Source organism: Tamandua tetradactyla, chromosome 7 (genome assembly GCF_023851605.1).
Source record: "Tamandua tetradactyla isolate mTamTet1 chromosome 7, mTamTet1.pri, whole genome shotgun sequence".
NCBI classification, from domain to species: Eukaryota; Metazoa; Chordata; class Mammalia; order Pilosa; family Myrmecophagidae; genus Tamandua; species Tamandua tetradactyla.
In genome coordinates this window covers 119,019,824-119,038,005 of record NC_135333.1, presented here as the reverse complement: position 1 = coordinate 119,038,005, position 18,182 = coordinate 119,019,824, and the positions used below count along the sequence as shown (strand labels likewise).

The 18,182-nt window shown below is 34.2% G+C and overlaps 1 protein-coding gene across 1 annotated transcript in view; it reads right to left on the bottom strand.

Moving 5' to 3' along the window:
- Positions 1 to 353: 353 nt before the first annotated feature.
- Positions 354 to 18,182, bottom strand: part of LOC143690047 (olfactory receptor 6C75-like) — a 32,181-nt gene continuing 14,352 nt past the window's right edge. The window contains exons 3-4 of the mRNA XM_077168047.1: positions 1,582 to 1,676; positions 354 to 1,427 (exon numbers count right to left, since the gene is read on the bottom strand). Coding sequence (XP_077024162.1) covers positions 452 to 1,390 — 939 coding nt within the window. The 5' untranslated portion in view covers positions 1,391 to 1,427; positions 1,582 to 1,676 and the 3' untranslated portion in view covers positions 354 to 451. The remainder of the gene's footprint in view (positions 1,428 to 1,581; positions 1,677 to 18,182) is intronic.

Here is an 18,182-nt window from a genome sequence, read left to right as displayed (position 1 = left end):
ATTTAATTTTATAACATGGTACACCTGCTGACAATGAACAAGGAGTTTTCGAGATATTAAGAAATTTGTATTTGTTTCACATCAAAGACGCTTTGTATTTGTTTCACATCAAAGACGCTTGTTTCAGGTTTTTCATTAGCATTTTACTTAATAGAATCACTATTTTATGGATTGAATTAATAAGTTACCTTGTCATGAAATGGGTAAGAGTGGAGTTTATTGATTTACTTAAAATTTACTTAGAGAGCAAAAAAATAAAAAATAGTAAAAAAAAAACAACAAAATAGATAAGACCTGATTTTTAGGCTAATTAGAAAATAGAAGACTTGATATATAAATAGGTCTGTCTGAAGGAATGAAATGAGATGTTTAGAAGGAATTTATTCAGAGAAGAGCAGAGAGCTTTTCATTCAGTTTTGCCTTCAAGGATATATTTTTCATATACGCAAAATTAATTTTTTGAGGAAAAGGCCACTCTCTGGACCATGTTCTTGAAGGCCTCCTTTACTTGCTGATCCCTTAGTGTATATATGAAGGGGTTCAAAAGGGGTGCCACTGATGTATTGAGCACAGCTACTCCTTTACTTAAAGAGACTCTTTCCCTTGCAGAAGGTTTAATGTACATGAAGATGCAGCTGCCATAAGAGAGGGAGACGACTATCATGTGGGAGGAACAAGTGGAAAAGGCTTTTTTCCTTTGACTGGTGGAAGGAATTCTGAGAATGGTCTGGATGATACATGCATAGGAGAGAATAACTAGTGTCAAGGTGACCATGAGCATCACCACAGCTAAAAGAAATGCCGTGAGTTCTAAAAAGCTCGTGTCTGTGCAAGAAAGCTGCAGAACTGGAGAACAATCACAGATAAAATTATTGATTATGTTGGAAGCACAGAAATCCAACTGTACCAGCAGGATAATCGGTGGAAAGATGATCAGGAATCCTGCTAGCCAAGAGCTAAGGACAAGCAGAGCACAAACCCTGTTGCTCATGAAGGTTGTGTAATGCAGCGGTTTGCAGATGGCCATGTAGCGGTCATAGGACATGGCGGCTAGAAGGTAAAATTCTGTGACACCCAGGAAAATGAAAAAAAATAGCTGAGCCACACAGCAATTGTAAGAAATGGTTCTGTCCCCTGTCACAATAGTGACAAGGAATCGGGGAATGCAGACAGAAGTGAATGATATTTCTAGGAAAGAGAAGTTACGAAGGAAGAAATACATGGGAGTTTGAAGGTGAGGATCTGAAAGGGTGAGGGCAATGATCGTGAGGTTCCCAGCCATGCTTAGCGTGTAGGTAACAAGAAGAAATATAAAAAGTACAACCTGCCATTTTGGATCATCTGTTAATCCCAGAAGAATAAACTCTGTTACTGATATGTTATTTCTCATTATTCCCTTTTTTGAACAGTATTTTTCTTGGTTTTATCTGCAAAATAGGCAAAGAAATAAGAAAGCTATCGCAGCAGTAAACAGTTTTTAAAAACTTTTTAAAAACCATAATTTCCTTTTACTTTTAAACAAGAATGACTTTGTAGTACATAGAAACACAATGCTGTTTGTATAGTCTCTTAATTCTTTACCTTATATCCCAAATTAACTGCTCCCTCATTTCCTTCTAGGCATCCTCATTTACTTCAGTATCAACTTCTGTCCTCTGAATGCTTCAATATAGTCACTGAAAAAAAGGAGATTAAAACCTTTTAAGGCAAAAATTCTGAAAATTCGCTCTGATTTACTGCAATACTCAATGCTCTTTGAATTTTTGCTCATGTTCTTTTACAAGCTTTTACTTTTCTAATTGGAATTAACATTTATTTCCTCTATTCCCCATTCAAGCGTTTACATCTGATTGAAGCAACAGAAGTTGTTCTTCTGGTATAGTGATTTCTCCTTGATAATCATCAAGAGAGATGTTTAATGGCTGGGTTGTGTATCTATCCAAGATTTCATTTAAATTTTAATTAATTCTAAGTTCTATTAATACTGTATTATAATGGTCTCTTGTAAGTCTGTTAAATGTACTCTTCTTGAATATATTTTTATTTACCAATTACTTACATGAGTCTATTTGCTAACAAGTAGTACTTTTATTTAAGTCCTAGTTTTAATTTTGTAAATTTCAAATGTTTTTAATAATTCTGTTTCCAGAATGATGGAGTACTTCTCCTTAATAATATTATTTTCTTGAGTGGTGGTGAATGGGAATTGCTCAATATTCAAGGGGAATTTTAGATGAGGCAAAAATTGATAGTTTCAATTTTTAGCTCCTGATATTTCCATTGATGCAATAGAGGATTTGCATATGTGGTTGTTCATGTTTAAAGTATTTGATGTAAATATATAGTTGTTTTGTAATCTAAGTCTGTTATTTAAAATACTTAAAACATCCAGATTCCTTCCTAATTCTGTTACGTCTCATTTGGTCCCTGTACTTCTCAGATGATACCGAACTTGTAGATTAGAATGATATTTTATCAGGATTTACTGGTTGATTTATTATGTGAACTAATTTACCCACACATTTTACTATAAAATTCCTGGGTATGAAATACACCTACTTCCCATCACTAATTTGCAGTTTTTTGTCTTCTGCCATTTTATGATCTCTATTAATCTTCACTATGTATAAAATCCATATTGTGCAACAGTAAATACATAATTTATATCTTCTCATATTAAAAACATCAAATAAATTCTTCTGAACCCAGTACAAAAATGATTCCATGGTTTCTGCATGCTGGTTGCATTACTAAAAATTATGAAGTGATATCTAGACAATAATACCACAAATCATGTAACCAAATTAATCACAAAGTATTCACTCTATAAAGAACAGAATTGTACATCTAAACTATTGCAGTATATTTGATTTTTCCTTTCCTTTATTTATTTCATAACCATGTGTCATGTAATTTGATTTTTAATGTTTACATAATTTAGATTACATCTGTAAATCATAGCATACACTTTCAAAATCAAAATTATATTCCAAAAAAATAAATCTAAGGACATACTTACCTTATGTTAAATATGACTGGTTTAACCAAGGTTTATTGCTAATGTCTCCTTTAATTTGTTTAAATTTTAAAATCTGGGGATTTTTAAAAAGCCTAAACATCCTGTTTGATTCTGTCATATTATATTTGTAACCAAATTTCCAAAATATTTAAAGCAAAAACAAATCCAAGAGCGCCTCTACAATGCTCATCAAAAGGGCATATATCAACCCATTTCCATAGATTCAAACCAAATTTCTCCAAAGAGAGTTGACTGTTCTGTATCCTACCAGCTTACACTTAAGGAAACGATATTTTGATTCTGAAAACAAAATAAATAGTTGAAATGAAAGCTGACCTAATGCCTTTCCAAATTTGAAAGGCAAGATAATGTGATATATTATACAGAAACAATTTTATACAGGCTAGTCTTACATTAATCACTTCATTTACAGTGGACTCAGGGTTATTGACTGAATGATTAAACAAAAATACAGTAGAGATTGGTGTCCCCCAAACATCAAGGGCTGAACAATGATCCAAATTAGCAAACACTTAAGAGTAGTGGATAGTGGCCTGGAATCAGAGCAGAATATGTCGAAGACTTTTCTTCAGAATATCATACAACTTCACAAGGAGAGGAAACAAAATAGAAGCAATAGAAGTTGGTATTCACTTAAATGCAACATATTATGCTGGGAACAAATGGGTTTCTTCTAACCTCAGGGAAAATTTTAAGAATTCATTGTGATGTTCTATATGAGGGCCTAGGGCTTAATGAAACAACCTCATAAAATATGCCAGGATTATCTTTAAAGTTTTACATCCTTCCATTTACTGACAACAGAAAACTTGATTGTAATTAGAATCACTATCATTTATTCATTTGGTTAATATTTTGAAGTTTATTATGTGTTAGGCTCAATCTTATGTTCTGGGAATACAGTGATAATAAAGACAGTTGTTTGCATATTTTTCACATTTTATGGAAGATTATTAAAAGACTAAATTATTTGTTAAATATTAAAGTCCCTTCCCAATGTCCAACAGAAACAATTTTTCCTGCACAAATGTCATCCACTTACAACTGTGATCTGAAAGATCATCAGTAATATGCATTTATATGCTTTACTTTGAGACATATTTGTTTGGTATTTAAACTAGGAGTTCCATAAAATACATACAAATTAACTGGAAATTGGGATTATTTAATGTCGTTAAGATGCTAGGCAATTCTTAAACAATATTAAGATTATTTCTAAAGTTATTTTGGGAAAATAAGGTTAGTCAACATACAGATTAAGTGAAACAAAATACATACTGAAGAAACCATTGAAGCGTAACAGCTATTTTAATGTCAAAGTACATCCTATTTATCATGGGCCAAATTTAAGTGATACAATTACCATGATAAACATGCTCACCTGTAATTAAAAATATTGTCATAATAGTTGCTTTTTTGTTTTTTCGTGGTTTTTTTTGGCATGGGCAGGCACCAGGAATTGAACCCAGGTCTCTGACATGGAGGTGAGAACTCTGCCTGCTAAGCCACCGTGGCCCACCCTGTCATAATAGTTTTTATGTGATGGTAATTGGTAACCCAACATTATCATTTAAAATTACACATTTAGGGTTATATATTTTTAAATTGCTTTAATGTATATACTAATTAAAAACAAAATATGTTGAGGTGAAGATGAATAAAACTTCAATCAACATCTCAATACAGCACTTCAGGTTGCCCTGAATTGTTTCCTGTATTTTTGCTCTCCAGAATGAGAGAAAAAAAGCCTTGGCTTTTTGTGGGTATACAGAGATCATTTTAAGAAGCAACTATTCATAGTCTTGAATAGTTTACAATAGACAAACTCATTCTACAATGGTACCCAAAAGAAATAATTCTAATAACCCTTTAAACTATAATGTAACTCAGTGCACATAACATTTTCTGTGCCTTAAAAATATTAACAAAAATGTCTTATATCATTTTAAAATATTGAATTATAGAAACAAGGATATTTACAAAATAGAAGTAGTTAAATCTTTTAAATTAAGATTAAATTGGTTTCATTTAAAAGTGATTGAGTCATGTAATACATATTTTTAAAATGGGTCTATCAAATATTAGAGATTGTCTTAACCCTATGATATGGCATGCCATATCTCTTTACTAATGATACAACCCATATATTAGTATTTCAGCTTAAGTTTACATAGAAATTCTCACCTGGGGCCATATTCCCCCACTGCCCCGACTGAAGTGATAGAATTTATTAGGCAGTTATTTGAAATACACAGTAAAAGATATAAAATATTCAGTTATTTAGTATTGTTCTTCATTTTATATATTGAGAAATAGAAATGAAAACTAATAAAATTGGTGTAATTAAATCTATAAAAAAGAAATAATATAAATGGAAAAATGATGAGGAAATCTTATCTATAATATACTAATACACTCCTTTCTGTTTCTTGTGTATCATATGTATGTATACCTCATCTTTAGTAAACTAGACTACATTCAACAATGTCAAGGTCAAGCACATTCTCCAGCTCTCTCCTACCCCCTCATTTGTGTGCAGTTGTTTCATTATGGTTCTATTCCACAGCCAGGAATGAAGTCAAATCTGAAGGAATGGCCTGATCATACTTTGAGCCAAAACTAGAAACTAGCAGTCTCAGGGGCTCATCAGGGGTGGAACTCTCCACAATGTTGCTTGATACATGCTTTTCTCTCAGAGGTATGGCCTCTCCCTCTGGGGTATAAAAATCTGTCTCTCAGGCAGCACAGATGTGGCTTATCTCCAACACAAACTGAGGTGTGCAGAATTGGCAGTCACTGACCCTAAACAGCAGTTGGCCTCCCCTGGGACCAGCTCAGAGGGGATTTTTGCCCTACACTTTAGAATCCTTTGTGCTGTGTCTAAATTACAAAGCCGTCATTTGCAGAAAATCTCTGATGTGTGTGCGCCTGTGTTTCCACAGCATTCCCTATAGCATCTCACTCCACATCCTAAAAATAGGTACTATGTCTTATAAGCTATTTCTCCTAGTTTCATAATCTCTACTTTGAGTGATGTAAATAAAGTAATAGAAGTTCTCTAGATAGACATATAGAAAATTTACAAATACTGTAGCACGAGTTTTTGTCTATTTATATGCTATGGGAGAGATAAAATTGACTTAGAAATTAACAAAGATTCTTAACAGTATGCTCAGAGTATACAGATGTTTTTATTGAAAAAGTTGGACAAGAAAACTGCAAAAAATTGTAATTATAGATATATAGTGTGGTAAATTTAATTATGTATCTCAGAAAAAATGTTTCTAATCTTAATCCAATTCTCATGGTTGTGAACTCATTGTAAATAGGAACTTTGAAGGTGTTATTTTTAGTTTAGTTTTGTTATGACCCATGATAAGTCATTATGCTACTACTAGAGGCTTTATAAAGAGATAGCAATGGGAGGAACGTGAAGCAGGAAACCAGAAGTCAACAGAACCAGAAGAGAATGTAGAGGTAAGGCAGAAATTTAAGCCAAGAAATCCCAAGGATCACCTATAGCCAGCACAAGAATTTTACAGACTTTGGGGAGAAAGCATCACCTTGCCTAGCCTCAAAATTGTGAACCATTAAATGCCCATTGTTTGATCATTGTAGATTTAGGGTAAATCTTAAAAGTGGTTGGTGTTTCTTCTGACTTTGCTATACTTGTCCAGAATTGCTTTCACCATTATATTTGTTTAAACTTTCTGTATACATTTTCCAACTATTTGTGAAATCTAGAGAAATGTTTGAGGACTTTTGTTTGAGATTGCATTTAATGTATAGATCACATTGAGGAACTGGCATCTTACAGCCCATGTGGTAAGCAATAGAGTAAAGGGAGAGAGATGCTCCCAGTCTCACTTCCTTCCCCTGGATTGTCCAAGGAATACTTATGTCATAACTTATGGCCATTCTTAAAGCAATCGCACAAGAAGGATCAATCAGTTGCACTTGTTTTCTAAAGGGGGCAGGTCAGTCGTTCCCTTATCCATGTATTTACTCCTTTTTCTCCTCACTGTGTCACTCCTTTTTTCACTCCCTATATTAGTAAATATTAGCAACCATGTTTTTGCATCTGACTCTGTTCTTGAGCAGATTTTAAGCAGACCTGAGCAGTACAACATAAAAATAGGAAGCATAAGAGATATTTTCAGCATAAAAGAAAACAAAATAAACAAAAAACAAACAGCCAACCAAAACAAGTTGGTTGTTTGGTTTTTTGTTTATTTTATCTTCTTTTTTCTTTATGTAACATTTTTTGGTATTATTTAATTGAGGAAATATTAAATTGAAGAGAATAAATTTTACTTTAGCAAGTATCAGAGGAAAGGGGTTTATTAGCAAGACTGAAAAGTATTCCAAGATGAACTTTCAGGAAAGATTTACAAGTCACTCTATAGAAGGAGGTGAACAAAGCTGCAGTTGTTACTGCCTCAATCAGGAATCCATTACCACTAAAGCACCAACACATAACTACAATTAGAAAACTTCCCTATTGTCGCTTTTTTCAAGTACACCAGCCGACAGGATGCCTCGAATCCTCTCTTTCTCCTTATGCCCATACAAAATTCATTTCTTTGTTCTGAAATCTCATTGCAAGATCACCTAAGAAATACTGTTTTGTTTTTTGTTTTTGTTTTTGTTTTATTTTGCAGCCTCCATAGTGAAGGAAGATAAAGCAGAAGAAAGTTGGAACATAAGTAATTGAGCCAGTCCAAAAGATTTGCTCCATATATTCATTTACAAGCATGTTGATTCACATTTTAAAAATGTAAAAAGATAACAATTGAGACAAATATATTTCCAACAAAATGAAACTATCACTACTGCAAAGAAATACATTTGTTGTCTATCCAGAAGGGGACAGCCAATGTCTCATAAGTTTTTCCCTTAAATTTTGAGTGATCCCCATTCCCTCTGATTTTAAAATAAAGTAAAATAATAAAACACAATCATTATGATGTAATCCAATTATTTTAACATAAAGAAATAATATAATATAAAAAATGAGATTTTTTTTGATTGAACACCATAAGTACTTGGAATCTCAGGTAGGACATGAGATTTTGTTGGTTTGTCCAGAGTGATGCCCCGGTGAATTCCAGAATGATTCATTCAGTGAGTGAAAAAGTATTTGCAAAGCCCCCTTTGGGGAATGTTGAGAACAGGGAGAAATACAACTTCCTCAAGTTGAATTCTTGATATTCTCACAAGCAGTATGGACAACCAAAGCTATAGGCTGAGCCCTCAGTCTTGGGAGTTTTTCATACGAAACTAAACCCCACAAAGGATAAGTCAAGTCTACTTAAAATTTAGTCCTAAGAGTCACCCCCAAGAGAGCCTCTTTTATTGCTCAGATATGGCCTCTCTCTCCAGCCAACAGAACAAGCAATCTCACCACCCTCCCCCTATCTACGTGGGATATGACTCCCAGAGGTGTGGACCTTCCTGGCAACGTGGGACAGAAATCCTAGAATGAGCTGAGACTCAGCATCAAGGGATTGAGAAAAGCTCTACAATGAGCTGAGAGTTAGCATCAAGGGATTGAGAAAAAGTTCTCAACCAAAAGGAGAAAGAGTGAAATGAGACAAACTGTCAATGGCTGAAAGATTCCAGAGTCCAGAGGTTGTCCTGGAGGTTATTCTTATGCATTAAGTAGATATCACCTGTTTAGTTAAGGTATAATGGAGAGGCTGTAGGGAACTGCCTGAAAATGTAGAGCTGTGTTCCAGTAGCCATGTTTCTTGAGGATGATTGAATAATGATATAGCTGTCACAATGTGACTGTGTGATTGTGAAAACCTTGTCTCTGATGCTTCTTTTATCTACCTTGTCAAGAAACAAGTAGAACATATGGAATAAAAATAAATAATAGGGGGAACAAATGTTAAAATAAATTTAGTTTGAAATGCTAGTGATAAATGAAAGCGAGGGGTAAGGGGTATGGTATGTATAATCTTTTTCTGTTACTGTTTTATTTCTTTTTCTGTTGTCTTTTTATTTCTTTTTCTGAATTGATGCAAATGTTCTAAGAAATGATGAATATGCAACTATGTGATGATATTGAGAATTACTGAATATATATGTAGAAGAGAATTATATGTTAACGTTTTTGTTTGTTCTTAATTTTTTTAATTAATAAGTAGATTTAAAAAAATGAGATATAAAACATAATATACCTTGTATCTCTCAAACAACAGAATGTTAAGGAATGAATTTGCCTAATATAAAAGTATCTTTTATTTAAATATGAATAAAATGGGAGAGGGAATCCAATTGGCAAATGGTATATGTATATACACACACACCACACACACACATGCACACACATAAACATATACATATATTCACTTATTTGCATGTGTATATTTTATTAAAATTATATATAATCTGAATTCAATATATATAAAAGTAATTTTAATAGAATTTTAATCGATTTGACTTAAAAACCTAAGACTTCAGGATTCTTCCAGTCATTATTTATTTTATTGTTATAAGATTCTAGTTTATATTTCTATCTTCCTTTCTTTACTACCCATTACATACATGCACATATACACATATAAATGCATGTCCATGTGTATATACGTGTATATACTTTTTTTCTAAGCCAACACATACTTAGTTGGTGGTATGGTGACCTATATGTCATTCTAGTGGTATCAATGTTCTTGCCTACATATGTTTGTGGTATCTTCCATTATCATTTCCCCCTAATTATTGTGGCATTGAAAAGATCCCTGGAAATCCCAAGTATCTAGACATTTCCTTCTCCTGTCAGTTGTTGATCCAGTAGCCATATTTCTCATGAATAACAAGGATTAATCATCAGGTCTTTTGTATCTGTTCTTTTAGGGTTATGTTGTACATAGTAAGACAATCAATATGCACATAGGGCATTGGGCACTTCTTTTACTTAAAAATTAATTGCTTTTTCACAATTTAATAGAGGTTGTTGTAACAGTGGATGAAGCAATAATAATAAATATGGTGTTGCTGATGGAAGCATGGTGAGAAATAAAAGCAAATGCATATTGAGAATACACGTTCAGAATCTATTGAGTACAAACAGATTTCCACCTTCCCCCCATGAGGTAGGATGTATAACAATTAGCTATTTTGAAGATAGGTAGCTCATTGAAGATAATCAGCTCATTCCCTCTATAATACATGGAGTTGTAGCAAAAGTTCAGCATTGTTCTCTATTGTAGGCAGGTTTGATATTGAAGGGCTGGAGTATCCAGATAATCCACAGAGAACTTGGATATAGAGTTAATCCTTGTCACCATTTTTTACGCGTCAATAATCAAATACTGAAAGGTATCATTCAAGAAAACTGAATGACTTTCACTTGATGGATCACTTTATCAACTTGGATATTATACATTTCCTGTCGAGAGGGGTATTTTTTTTCTCTTTATTAGAGAAATTGTGGGTTTACAGAACAATCATGCATAAAATACAGGATTCCCATATCCTATCCACCAGCAGCTACTTACATTGGTGTGGAATATTTGCTATAAGTTTTGATAGAATACTTTTATTTTTAATTTTTTTTACTCATCTGTTGATAAGGTAGATAACCAGACACAAGGTTTTCACAATCACGCTGTCACATTGCGAAAGCTCCATCATTATACAATCATCTTCAGGAAACATGACTACTGGAGCACAGCTCTACATTCTAAGGCAGTTCCCTCCAGCCTCTCCATTACACCTTAACTAAATAGGTGATATCTACTTAATGTATAAGAATAACCTCCAGGATAACCTCTGGACTCTGTTTGGAATCTCTCAGCCATTTACACTTTATTTTGTCTCATTTTACTCTTCCCCCTTTTGGTCGAGAAGGTTTTCTCAATCCCTTGATGCTGAGTTCCAGCTCATTCCAGGATTTCTGGTCCATGTTGCCAGGAAGGCCCACACCCCTGGAAGTCATGTCCCCTGTAGAGAGGGGGAGGGCAGTGAGTTTGCTTGTCATATTGGCTGAGAGAGAGAGGCCACATTTGAGCAACAGAAGAGGCTCTCTTGGGGGTGACTCTTAGGCCTAATTTTAAGTAAGCTTAGCCTATCCTTTGCGGGGTTAAATTTCATATGAACAAACCCCAAGATTGGGGGCTCAGCCTATTGCTTTGGTTGTCCCCACTGCTTGTGAGAATATCAAGAATTCAACTTGGTGAAGTTGAATTTTCCCCTCTCTCACTATTACTCCAAGGGGATTTTGCAAATACTTTTTTATTCACTGTTCAAATCACTCTGGGATTATCGGGGTATCACTCTGGACAAACGTACAAAAGTACAAGAATACTTTTTAAATAGCACTATTAGTTAAAAGTGCATGGAATAACTTAGGGTTCACTGTTTGTATTCTGTTAACATATATATATATATGTTAACATTTCCCCTTTCAGTGATATTCAGACATATAATTCAGTTCTATTGAGTTCACAATGTTGTTATACCATAAACATTTCCATCATTTCAAATAAGAATTATGTACATTTTGAGCCTTAACTTCCCATTCCCCATCCCTGTCCTATCCCTCGGTTTGTGTATACTAGATTCTAACTCTACAACTTAGCTTATTCTAATTGTTTAAATCAAGGAGATCATACAATATTTGACCTTTTCTGTCTGGCTTATTTCACTCAATGTTATGTCTTCAAGGTTCAGTCCATGCTTCCACACGTATCAGGAATCCATTTCTTCTTATGGCTGGGTAATATCCCACTATATACATATACCATATTTTATCCATTCATTTGTTGATGGACAATTAGATTACTTCTATCTTTTGGCAACTGTAAATAATTCCACTATGAATATCAGTGTGCAAACATCTGTTCTAATCCCTACTATTAATTTTTTAGGGCTTATTCTGAAAAGTGGGAATGCCATATCACTTGGTACTTCTACACTTAGCTTTCTGAGGAACAGCCAAACTCTTTTCCACAGTGGCTGCACCATTTTACATTGTTACTAGCAAGGAATGAGTATTCCTATTTGTCCACATCTTCTAGAACACAATTATTTTCTGTTTTTTTTTTAATAGCAGCCATTCTAATGGGTGGGAAATGGTATTTCACTGTACTTTTGATTGGGATTTCTCTGATGGACAATGCTGTTGAGCATTTTTTCATGTGCTCTCTGGCCATTTGTTTATCTTTTTGGAGAGATATCTGGTCAAGTCTTTTGCCCATTTTTAAATTGGGTTTCTGTTTTTTTCTTAAGTTGAGGATTTTTCTATATAGATATGGGATAATAATCCTCTATTTAATGTGTGTTTTCCAAATATATTCTTCCACCGTGTAGGCTGTCTTTTACAATCATGATAAAGTCCTATGAGGAATATGTGTTTAATTTTGATGAGGCTCCATTTATTTTTCTTTTGTTGCTTGTGCTTTGGACGTAAAGTGTAAGAAACCATTGCCTAAAACAAAGCCCTAAATATACTTCCCTTTTTTTTCTTCCAGGAGTTTGAAATTCTAGGTCTATATTTAGGTATATGATCAATATTGTGTTGATTTTTGTGTATGGTGTGAAGTAGTGTCTTTTCGTTTATTGTTTTTTGTATTTTTTTCACATGGCAATCCAGTCATCCCAGCACCATTTGTTGAAAATATTCTTATTTCCCAAATGAATGGTCTTTGCATCTTGTCAAAAACTCAGTTGGCCTGAAAATGTGAGTGGTGATTTCTGCGTCCTTTATTCTATTCCATTGGTCTATATATCTGTCTTTGTGCCAGTACCAGGCTGTGTTGATTACGGTGGTTGTGATATAAGTTTTAAGATTGGGAATTATGAGTCCTCCAGGTTCAGTTTTCATTTTCAAGATTGCTTCAGTTTTTTCGGCCTGCTAATCCTTCAAGTTTGATGTTTGGCTTTTTCATTTATGTGAAAAAGTTTGTTGGAAATTTTATTGAGATTGTATTGAATCTATAAATTGATTCGGATAGTGTTGACATCTTGACCACATATTATCTTCCAATCCATCAACACAGAATATCCTTTTGTTTCTTTAGCCTTCTGTAATTTCTTTCAAAAATGTTTTGTGGTTTTCTGTGAAAAAAATTCTTTACATCCTTGGCCAAATTTATACTAGATATTTGATTCTTTTAGTTGCTATTGTAAAGGGACTTTTTCTTGATTTCCTCCTCAAAATGTTCATTTCTAGTGTACAGAAACACTACCAAGTTTTGCACGTTGATCTTATACCCTACATTTTGCTGAATGGGTTTATCAGCTCTATTAGCTTTGCTGTAGATTATTCAGGACTTTCTTAATATCTGCAAATAGGGAAAGATTTTCTTCTTTCTTTCCAATTTGGATGTCTTTTATTTCTTTTTCTTGCCTAATTGCTCTGGCAAGAGCTTCCAATACAATGTTGAATAACAGTGGTGACAGTGGTCATCCTTGTCTTGTTCCTGATTGGAGCAGGAAAGTGTCCAGTCTTTCACCATTGGTGTTCTGGTTTGCTAGCTGCCAGAATGCAACACACCAGAGACAGATTGGCTTTTAATAAAAGGGAGTTTATTTTGTTAGTTCTTCAGAGGAAAGGCATCTAACTTTTAACTGAGGTTCTTACGTGGGAAGGTGTAGGGTGATCTCTGCTGGCCTTCTCTCCAGGCCTCTGTGTTCCAACAGCTTTCCCCAGGGTGCTTTTTTTCTGCATCTCCAAAGGCCTGGGCTGAGCTGTAAGTCCTGACATAAGGTATGCTGAGCTGCGTGGGCTGTGTATATTGTGCTCTCTTATTTAAGCACCAGCCAATTAAGTCAAAATTGTTCATTGCAGCAGGCATACCTCCTAGCCAACTGCAGATGTAATCAGCAACAGATGAGGTTCATGTACCATTGGCTCATGTCCACAGCAGCAGAACTAGGTACCTTCACCTGGCCAAGTTGACAACTGAATCTAACTACCACATGTCCACCCCTTGTCAACTTAGCAACTACATACATAAACAACAATATTAAGGTGCAAAAAATTCTCTTCCTGGCTGTGGACCTGTGAATCTCAAAACAAGTTGTCTGGTGCCAATATGCAAACGAGGGACAGTCACAGGATCTGCAGGGAGGAATTGGGAGGAAAACCTGCAGGGAAAATACCATTGGATTTCAAAGTCTGAAAGTCATTTATCCTTCAGCTTTAGAAAGTGGCAGCCCCTCCCTTGCTAAGGGCTTATGCAATGGCTCGCCTCTTTCCAAATCAATCTCGGGAACCTTGAAGAGACCACCTTTTTCTCAGCTCCACTCTCTCCAGTCATCGGGTCCACCCCTGGGCAGGCACACCTCCTATCTAACTGCAGATGTAATCAGCAACACATGAGGTTCACATTACATTGGTTCATGTCCACAGCAACAGAACTAGGTACCTTCACCTGGCAAAGTTGACAACTGAATCTAACTACTGCAATTAGCTTTTCATAAATGGCCTTTGTCATGTTGAGGAAGTTTCCTTCTGTTCCTAGTGTTCTAAATGTTTTTATCAAAAAGATGCTATACTTTGTCAAATGCTTTTTCTGCATCGTTGAGATGATCCTTTTTTTTAATTTTCTTTATTCTGTCAGTGTGGTGCAATACATTAATTGATTTTCTTATGTTGAACCGATCTTGCATACCTAGAATAGACCTCATTTTATATTTATCATGGTGTATAATTATTTTAATATGTTGTTGCATTTGGCTTGTTAGCATTTTGTTGAGGATTTTTGCATCTATACTCAATATTGTTCTGTAGTTTTCTTTTTCTGAGGAATCTTTGTCTGGCTTTGGTATAAGTGTGATGTTGACCTTGTAGAATGAGTTAGGAAGAATTCCTTCTTCAATCTTTTGGGAGAGTCTGGGTAGAACTGGAGCTATGTCTTCTTCAATGTTTGGTAGAATTCCCCTGGGAAGCCATTTGGTGCTGGGCTTTTTTTTGTTGGAAGGTTCTTGATTAAATCTCTTTACTGATAATTGGTGGTTTGTTGAGATATTATAATTCTCCTTGAGTCAATATAAGTAGTTTGTGTGTTTCTAAGAATTTTTCCATTTCACCTATGTTATCTAATTCATTGCCATAAAGTTGTTCATAGTATTTACTTGTAGTCCTTTTTATTTCAGTGGGGTTGTTAGTAATGTTCCCCTTTTCATTTCTGATTTTCATAATTTATATCCTCGCTCCTTTTTTTTTTTTTTTGTAGCCTAATGTTTTGTCAATCTCATTTATCTTTTCAAAGAACCAGCTTTTGGTTTTGTTGATTCAATATTTATTTCATTTATATCTGCTACGATCTTTGTTATTTCCTTCTTTCTGTTTACTTTGAGTATAATTCATTCTTCTGTTTCTAGTTCTTCCAGTTTCGAGGCTAGGTCTTTAATTTGAAGTCTCTCCTTTTTTCAATTTAAGCATTTCGGGATATAAATTTTCCTGTAAGTCCTGCATTTGTTGCATCCCATCATTTTTTTTATGTTTCATTTTCATTTTCATTCACCTCAAGATATTTTCCAATTTCACTTTTGATTTCCACTTTAACCCAATGGTTGTTTAGCAGTATGCTTTTTAATTTACATGTATTTTTTATTTTTCCATTTCTAACTCTGTTATTGATTTTTAGCTTCATTCATTTTTGGTGGAAGAATACACACTGTATTATTTCAATATTTTTGAATTTATTGAGACTGGTTTTGTGACCCAACATATCGTCAATACTGGAGAATGCTCCATGTGCCTTCTGCTTTCATTTGTTGCAGAGTTCTGTGTATGTCTATTAGGTCTAGTTAGTTCAGGGTATTTTTCAAGTGCAGTATTTCCTTACTGATCTTCTGACTAGGTGTTCTATCTATTGAAAATGTGTGTTAAAGCCTCCTTCTATTAATGTGAATCAAATCTTTTTGTATTTTCTCCATGTCTTTTGGGACTCTACCGTTGGGTAAACATATAACTCGTACATTTTCCTATTGAATTTTGCTCTTTGTAAATATGTAATGACTATCTTTGTACCTCATAACCTTTTTCATTAATGTTTATTTCATCTGGTATTAGTTTAGTCATCCCAGCTCTCCTTTAGTCATTCATTTCATGATATATATTTTTCCCTTTCTTTCACCTTCAACCTACACATATCTCTGACTTCCTGGTGAGTCTGTTGCAGACAGAATATAGTTGGGTCATGCTTTTTTATCCATTCTTCCAATCTTTGCCTTTTGAATGAATTGTTTAATCCGTTTGCATTTAAAGTCACTACTGATGATAATTTACCTTCTTCTGCCATTTTGCTATTTAGCCATTGTAAGTCTTAAACCTTTTTTTATTCCTTACTTCCATTAAATTCTACTTTTATATTTTCTTACAGTCTTATGTTGTGCCATATTGAGTGCCTTCTTATTTCTATCTGGTTAGTGTTCAACTGTTTTCTTTGTGGGGTTAAAATTAAGCATCATATATATATTAATTAATATATATATATATAAACTATATTTGGTGTAATGCTAACTTAACTTCAATAGCATGCCCATATAATTTTCCTACATCATTCTGTTGCCCTGGCCATTTCTTTGTGCTTGTTACCACTTATATCTTTGCATGTTCAATAATCTAGATTTATCATGACTTTTTATGAGTTTTCGTTTTAGTTTCTATAGGAAGAGGTGGATTTGCATACCAAACAATATAACACAATAATAATGCTGGCATTTATAGTTATCCAACTAGTTATCTTTACCACCAGACTTTATTTCTTTATCCTACTTTGAACAGCTGTCTATTCTCCTTTCCTTTTAGTCTGAAAAACTTCTTTAAGCATTGCTTCTAGGCCCAATCTAGAGGTGATGAACTCCCATAGCTTTTCTTTATCTGAGAATGTCTCAATCTTTCCCTCATTTTTCTCTTTCTCCCTTTAATGCAATTTTATATTCAAACACCTTACAATCCATTCAAACTACACAATCAATGGTTCACATATTCCTCCCTCATTTTGAAGAGAGTCTTGCCAGGTATAAAATTATTGACTGGAAGTTGTTTTTTTCTTCAGCAATGTGAGTATTTTAACCCATTGCCTTCTTTACTCCATGGTTTCACATGAGAAATTGGCATCCAATCTAGTTGGGAGTCTTGTATGTGGCACATTGCTTTTCTTTTGCAGCTTTAAGAACTCTGTCCCTTTCTTTTGCATTTGATGGTCTAATCAATATATGACAAGGTGTATTTTTGTTTCATGTTTATACTATTTGGTGCCCTCTGGGCCTTTTGGATGTGCAAATTCATGTATTTTGCTAAATTGGGGGAATTCTCTGTCATTATTTCTTTTACTATTTCTTCTGTTCATTTCTTTCTTCTTCTGGGGTCCCCATAATACTTATATATGGGCTCTTGATTGTGTTCCATAGTTGTCTTTATCTATTTTTGCTTTTAGTATTTCTTCTTCTTTCTGCTCCTCAGGCTGAATCATTTTTGCTGTCTTGTCTTCAAGTTCTGACTTTTTCTTCAGCCAACTCCAGCGTGTTCTTGAAATCCTTCTGGGCATTTTTTTCATTTCAGTTAAATTGTGGTTTTCTACTTAAATAGTGCTACTTGGCTCCTTTCTAGTTTTCTATTTCATTGTTTAGAATCTTATATTGTTCATTCATTGTTTTCCTGATATCTTTTGTTCTTTCTCTGTACTTTCTTTCATCTCTATATCATTTTTATGATCATATTTTTAAAGGCTTTATTCACTGTCTACATTCCTATCTCTTTCACTAGTGTTTTCTGTATTTTTATCTTCTTCTTAGAATGGGTACATCATTTCTTTTCCTTTTCTTTTACTTTTTGTTGCACAGTGTACATTTTAATATTTTAAAATGTTGGCTCTGGGATTTATTCACTGAGTTTTCTGTTTCTTATTTTGTAATCAGCTGGTGATAAGATAGAGCTTCTCTTAAGCTTCAGCATTTCTGTCAGAAACGTTTACCCAAAGTGAATGCAGTGTGCAAGATTTTCCCTGTCTTTCTGGTTCTGTGCTTTGTCCTAAGTGTTTGATGGTTAATGGTTTTGGAGTTCTCCAGTTTTCCAGAGTTTGGTTGTCCCCCCTGTTTCCAAGAGGACCAAACTCCCTCTACCAGGTATTTAAGCCAGCAGACTATGTTTCCAGAGTGTCCACCCTATAATTTTCTTACA